Consider the following 7,824-nt stretch of genomic DNA (forward strand, 5'->3'; position numbering starts at 1 on the left):
GCTGGTGGGGCTTATGGCCCCACGTAAGATAAAATAGGCCCACTATGGGCCCTCGAACATGCGGGAGTCGAATTCGCCGTGGCTGATACCAATTCGATAGCAGACGCCGCCACCGTACTTCCCCCTGGTGCTGACGTACGAGGTGGTTCTCCATTATTATCTTGAGGATTCTGACTATCTGATGGATTCATCATTCTCCTCGTGTACCCTCTCCTTGATCTATCCTCATTGGTTGTGGCAACTTTACCACTTCTCAATAACATGCAACGGAATTATACAAAGAGATATTGAAGAATGAAGAAACAGAAAATTTTCCTTTTAGAAAATACTAGCACGGGTCCCACTTGGCGTGCCAATTTATTTACCGTGAAAATTGGTAAACAACTGCTGGTCTTCCAAATTACAGAAACTTTGGTTACTCGCAGGATCAGCTAGATTGATCCTAGGACATGTTTTATCAGCTAGATTGATCCTAGGACATGTTTTATCAGCTAGATTGATCCTAGGACATGTTTTATTGTTCTAAAAATCTTATATGAGAATATGGACACTTCAACGGTATCCTTAAATAAAAATATTTGATGAAAGCGTTCTTAAGAAGATAAATGACAAAAATGCAAGTGAAGCATAAAACAATGTTTGATAAATAGCTGATAGTAAAAGACAATTGTTAAACAAGAATATGTAAATGAACTTTAATTGATATGAGTATAATGGTGTTATCAAACGTACATTCTCAATTGTACTATTTTCTCTACACACTGGATACTTCGAGTAAATATGATTGATTGTACAGTAATTTGAACACACCAATCCTAACATTAGGACACCTATTTATACTAAATTGAAATAACTGTCTCCAACGAATCTTCTCCCAGGCACTGACACGTGACACTCGGCATGTCTTCGACCCATGAGTACGTTTCGCGTATCCTTTCTTATCAAAAGTGGATAAGAATAAAATACGATTACTCATTTGTCATTCAAAATTCAAATATATGTCGAATAACCCTTTCGTCAAAGTAACCTTCTGAACTTGAGATTATCCCTAAATTTCACATTCGTCTTCCTACACAGAAGACAAATTTCGACACGCCCTGAGTTTGGTATTCTTGTCGAACAACTTATCTGTCGAAATCTTAGATAACTCCAAAGATCATTTTCTTTCCTTATTTTATCACATCTAACCTGATGTCGAAATTCTCACCTAACAATTAGATCGAACACGACAAATCTTTGTGTACAATTCTGAGTGCTCTTGATTCGATGACCCAAGAAGGTTTTGAGGTGGCGAATCGAAAAGTGATTATGAAATCGTGAATACGCATGAATCAAAAATTTGTTTCCACAAACGGTGTCATTGTTCCGTACTGGAATTAGAAATAGGGTGAGGATCAGAAATAATGGTTGATTGAATGGAGAGGGGGATGACCTAGGAGATTAACATTTCAACGATCAAGTTAATATGTGAGTGGGAAGAATAGATTGAGATTAAATTTGAAATTAAGTACCTGAATTATATATATATATATATATATATATATATATATATATATATATATATATATATATATATATATATATAAACTTAAAATATATTTATTAATTTTTATGACGTAAGACAATACATTACATTCACTGATAGAATTAAGACGACCATCAGTGATGATTGTCATTCGGGTGAGTGAAGAATAATGGAAAGTCTTATAGTCATTTTTGCATAAAGAAAGAGAATGAAGAGTCATAATATTTTTATTTGAATGTATCAATTATGATGGAAAATTGCAATATCACTAAATATATGTTAAAAGAGTCAGACGAACTTAGAAATGCAAAACTTTCGATCCAAACCAGAGTTATCCTCTCAAAAAAGAATATAACAAATTAAATAAGAGTTATGACAAAAACTAATTAATTAAATATAACTATAACAAATTTGCATCGCTGATTCGATGACAAAAGTTTTAATTTACTCAAAATTATTATATTTTTATTTGACTGGGATCAATTATAGTGGAGAATTACAAAGTGAATTGAACGAGAAAAATTAGATTTAAAAAACACTTGGTAAAACAATGAAATCTATGATCGAAGAATCAACTTAAAACATCACTAAATGTGTTAAAAGCATTAACGGCAATGCAAAGCTTTCAATCCAAACAAAAATTATATTTTAAAAAAATGATAACAAATTCAACAAGAATTATGACAAGAACTAAATAATTAAATACAATTGTAAAAAATTTACAGGATTCAATAGAAAAAGTTTTAATTTACCTAAAATTATAATATTTTTATTTGATTAATATCAATCTTAGTGGAGAATTACAAAATCAATTGAACTAGAAGAATTGAATTTGAAAAACACTCGAGCAATAAAATCCCAACAACTAAAAATCACTAAATATTGATACGTTAAAAGTGTTAACCAACTTAGCAATGCAAAACTTTCGATCCAAACAAGAGTTATCCTCTCAAAATAACAATAATAAATTAAACAAAAATTATGACGAGAACTAACTAATTATTAGATACAACTAATGATAAAAGTTATAATTTACTCAATTATAAAAAAGAAAACTATCAATAATCATTTATTTAAAAAATTTAAAATATTATATTATTTGCATACGAGACTATGTATACCGTCATAAATTTCAATTATCTAAACATAAACTTAACTTCTTTTCTTTAACTAAACATAAACATAACTTAAACAAGAGAAAAATAGGATGAACCGTGTAATAATTGAACTAGAAAATGCGCACACAATAGTCTAAACTCACTTTTCAGCGACACGTGCATGCATGCATTCTCCAACCCAATCCAGAAAACTCCTAACATTCTTATCCGAAGAGCCACCTTCTTTCACCGCCTCTCTAGCCGATCTCTTCCATTTCTCTGCATTCCTTCTCAATTCTTCTCCCTTCTCTCCACTCCCCATCACCACTTCCAAACACCTCCTAATTCCACCCCCTCCCACAACTCCATCCTCGCTCACTTCATGATCCACCCTCACCCCTGTTTTCCACACATCTTCAACTAACTTTGCATTTGTCATCTGATCTGTCCACTGAGGAAACGCCACCATAGGAACCCCTGACACCAAGCTTTCCAGAGTCGAATTCCAACCACAGTGAGTTAAAAAACAACCCAAAGAAGGATGTGAAAGAACCTCCACTTGTGAACACCATTTCACTATCTTCCCTTTCTCTTCCAACTCCTCCCTACAACTCAAGTCTTCCTCCTTCTCTCCTTCTTTCGCCTCCCTAATCACCCACAAGAATGGAAATCCACAATCCAACAAAGCACGAGCAATTTCCTCCGTTTGTTTCTTTGATAACACACTCATACTACCAAACGAAACATAAACAACCGATTTCTCCGTCTTAGAGTCCAACCATTCAACGTAACCATTTGAAGGTTGGAAGATATGAGCCTGACCTCCAAATGAAGTATTAACCGTTGGATCTTTCTCATCCAAAAATGCAGAAGGAATCAACGGTCCGATGGAAATCATGTTTAAATTATCGACGGCTCTCAGTGCATCTGGTTCCAAAGCTTCAAAGGAATTGACAAGTATCGTTATTGGGTTTGTTTCAATGTCAAGCTCGTTGAACTGTTGCTCAAATAATGAAAGCATCAAAGTGTGAGCCCTTGGACATGACTCCAACAGAAACGAAGGTAAATCACGTGATGAAAGCAACAGTGGCAATCCTGGTAATTCAATGGAACATGAGGGTTTTTTGATGGAATCCGAGAAACCGTGAAAGTAGTAATATAAGATGTCGAACACGGTGGCTGGTTGAACCCAGAGCAAAGCCGTAGGGAGGTGAAACCCACGCGCGGCCTGTGCGACCCATTCAAGGAGAAGAGAGTGAACTAAGCAAGTGAAAGGAGTACCTTGTTGTGAGTTAGAGAGAAGAGTATTTGCGAAAAACTCAGAGCCGCGGCGTTTGAACTCTGCGTGGTAGAGTGAGTAAGCTTCGGTGGTTGTGCCTTTAAAGCCATCGTCGAAGCCGTCGGAGAAAGGGAGGTAAGAGAGGTTAGGGAGGGAAGGTTTGTTAGTGATACGGTTGAGCATGTGTGTGGTGGTAGAGATAGTCACGTGTGCACCTAAAGTGATGAGTCGTTTTGCGAGTTCGAAGGCTGGGTTGAGGTGGCCTTGTATGGGGTATGGCACGAGGAGGATACGGTGGCGGTGAGGAGGCATGGTGGTGGGCTGTGGTGGCGCGTGATAGAGAGTAATTAATGATTGAAGTATGGATTGTTATATGACTGAGTGGCTTCTTAATCGATGAAGAATTTTAGCCTCACGAAAAGTTGTTTTAAATGTGTCCGTATACAATTTGTGAAAATTAGAAGATTGTGGAAAATCTGTTTATAAATTTGTAGGGAACTTGAGTTTCATTGGATAAGATACTTGTAATAAAAGAATATTTATTTTAAAATAAACTTTAGTAGAGTATAAAATTCATATATGTTTGTGACGTTTGAGGTGACGAAAATTGAGGTTGGCTAAGTTGCATTGTACAATATTACATCATATACTACAACACGGATTTGGTTCCTAGTTAAAAAACAAAAAAAAAACTATTTAAAGATGTATCAATTTTTATTTTTTTAATTTTTTTTATTAATCAAATATTTTAGATAAAAAATGATTATATATGAAAACGTTAATTTTCTTTAATTTTTAGTGTTGTTAAATGAAGAATATTTTAAAACTATTTAAAAAGATAAAAGTAATGATTTTTTTTCCTATAAATTAAAATTAAAATCTATTTTTATTATTATAAAAAATATGGTGTTTTATTTTATTTATTTTTTTTTCATTATGAGTTGTATGTTTAAACGATTTTTTTAATAACTCATTTTAAAATAAAAGAATGTTAAAAATTTAAAATATGAAAAACAATTCATTTTTTCCACTTGATATATTACAAGTTTTTATTTTAATTTTATGGTGATAATATAAAATAAAGACATTAATTTTATTCTTTAATCATAAATATATATTTTGTATCTAACTTTTATAATATTATAATTATTTTTATTTTTATTTAGAAAATAGAAAAATAGTTAAATTAAATAATTAAATTAGTGAAAAATAGTTTTTTCATATATAAATTATACTCTTTAATATCTATCTTAGTATTCGTTTTTAGAAAAGTAATGTTTAAATAATAAAGTATGATAAATTGTAATTGATTTATAATAATAATAATTTTTTAATTTGACAATATTATAAAAAATTAAATTAAATTTTTTTTACTTACATGCATCTATCCTATGATTTTTAAAATAAATAACTATTATTTTGATTATTCTCATTTTTATTAAATATAAAAATTAATTTAATTAATTGATTAAATATATATATAAATATTTTAATTATTACCAAATAAAAATATTTATTTAATAAAAGATATTAAAATATAAAAAAACAATGTATGTAACAACAAATTATATAAGTGTGGTGGTCTTTTTGGTAGTATTTTATATTCTCTAATTATATATAAAGAAAATTAAAATTAATATATTTTTCTCTCTTTTTTAATAAAAATATTTTTTTCTTTGTTATCTTTTTATTATTAGATTAATCCAACAGTAAATAATTACACATGAGAGAAAAAATTGGAAAGAATCTCCCTATAACACATTCTCACTTCAGATATTTTTACTTTTTTGTCCCAAACCTGAAAAATAAATCTCAAAATGTCCTAGTATAAAAATAAATTCTTAGGATGCTATATTTTCATAAGCCCCACGTCTAATCAATGAACAAGATATTGCGCCGCATAATTTAGTAACGTGGGAGTTCAGTTATTTATTGACCGACTCTTTAAATGTTAATTTTTTATTCATTTTAAAATTTTTAATTAATTTATTAACCATTAACATTTAACTAATAATTTTATCATCCATGATATTCATTGGTCGATGGATGCCATTATTAGTAGAATCTCGGTCAATAAATCGCCGAATATTCATGTATTAATTTTCTATAAGTAGTTTGAATTGCAAAAACATAATTCAGGTCATCTAGCACTTTGTTTTTGTAATAATCTCTTTATGGGGTCTTGTGGTTTATGAACAAGACAAAAAAAATCAGTGTTTGCATAGATCCGCAATAAAATTTTAGAACACTGGTTTTCGACAGTTGGATGAGCGTCGTATGAAGGTGAGAAAAGTAGAGTATTGTTGTTCTTACATAACGTTGACTGATGCAAGCCCTGAGGGTACGTACATGTATTACTTGGATCATATAAAAAATGATTTAGATCTTCGGTGTATGTTTTCAGCACATAGTGGTGAAGTTAACAGAGGAGTAGAAGGTTCACTTGTGCTAGTTGTTGTTGTTGATTAGTTTGTTAAGCAGTTTTATGAATTTAAGTTGTTGTGGTTGTACTTTGTAATCAGAACTCTTTAATATTAAATATATTCTTTACTGTTTGTTCCAGAGGATATTAGAAATACATAAATAAAGATAACATAATACTTGCTTAAAAGATGATATTCAAAAAACAACGTAATCATCTAGAGGGTCCTACCACATTTGGATATTTTCTACGCATGTGTCTTATTTCGCGATAAATCTCACACCTTCTCTTTTCTTTTTCAACGTTGTCCATTTCATTTATAATTTGGGTGCTGGTTGGGCGCCCTTTCTTCCTCCTTCTCATAGATTCATCGTGGCAAAGAGTAAATCCTTCATATTGTGATCAACTCTTCTCATGGGAAAGTCCAAGGAAACTTTCCTTGTAGACCTTGAATACGTTAAGAATTTTAAACATGTCTCGTATGTGAATGGAGTAGTCATAGCGTATACTAGAACATGCTGCAATAACATGGGAGTAAGATAAGTGGAATGCTTGAAATTTCCCACAATCGTACCACTTTTTCCTAAGATTAACGCCGAAAGTACTTGTTGGTTGACCATCATTGTGATTAATCTTTTCATGGACCATGAAATAGAATCTCTCGCGATCAAATTGCATGACATTACGAGTGTTACCTTTACTAACTTCTTCAGTCATCCCCTTATTGCAATTATCTGTGAAAAACTGGCCAGAAGCCAACATTTTTGTCCACTGATGGCCTCTTTTACCAAAGAGTGATCCTAACCGATAGTACGTAAATTGGACCAATACAGTGATCAATAGGTTTTAGGTTTCTTTGACTACCGAGTTCATTGCTTCTGCCAGGTTAGTTGCCATGTGTCCCCAGCATTTCCCTCTGTCATATGCCCTTGCGACTTCTCCCGATGGATGTTGTGTATCCATGATAAAGCCTCATTATTTGTTCTTCGGATTTCCCCACGATAGTAATTAAATGTCGCCTCTGTTAACGTATAACCTGTAATAAAAATGTTATAAAAAAACTTAATAGAAATGAACAAGTATTTTCGGTAATTAAAATTTATATTGTTACCCATGTTAACAACTTTTTTGCGTAGTTCCTTGTATTTAATCTCACGCGTGAAGTTCTACGCAATGTGTCTTATGCAGTAGACGTGTGAAGATGAAGGATATTGCCATCCATTTTCAGGATTGTTATATGCATTCTTAATCGATTCATGTATGTCTGATATTAGACACATATTAGCTTCTGGTGTCACGTGTATTCTCAAATTCCTAAGAAAGAAACTCCAAGCATCCTTTGTCTCACCTTCAACTAATGCGAAAGCTATTGGGAAAATTTTGTCGTTCTTATCTTGTGCCACAACCATCAACAAAGTCCCTTTATACTTGTCATACAACCATGTTTCGTCAACTTGCAAAATAGGCGAAACCACGTATACATGGTCGAAACGCCCAAAAG

At 32.2% G+C, this 7,824-nt stretch overlaps 1 protein-coding gene across 1 annotated transcript; it reads right to left on the minus strand.

Moving 5' to 3' along the window:
• Positions 1-2,565: 2,565 nt before the first annotated feature.
• LOC127105491 (phloretin 4'-O-glucosyltransferase) lies at positions 2,566-4,407 on the minus strand. The gene has a single exon (XM_051042682.1). The coding sequence runs from the start codon at positions 4,211-4,213 to the stop codon at positions 2,783-2,785; it is 1,431 nt and encodes a 476-aa protein (XP_050898639.1). The 5' UTR covers positions 4,214-4,407; the 3' UTR covers positions 2,566-2,782.
• Between the last annotated feature and the right edge of the window lie 3,417 nt (positions 4,408-7,824).

The sequence above is a fragment of the Lathyrus oleraceus genome, chromosome 7, assembly GCF_024323335.1.
Source record: "Lathyrus oleraceus cultivar Zhongwan6 chromosome 7, CAAS_Psat_ZW6_1.0, whole genome shotgun sequence".
Taxonomy (NCBI): Eukaryota; Viridiplantae; Streptophyta; class Magnoliopsida; order Fabales; family Fabaceae; genus Lathyrus; species Lathyrus oleraceus.

What these genes read in the sequence shown, in the direction of transcription:
- LOC127105491 (XM_051042682.1), bottom strand. Translation starts at nt 4,213, where the DNA reads ATGCCTCCTCACCGCCACCGTATCCTCCTCGTGCCATACCCCATACAA.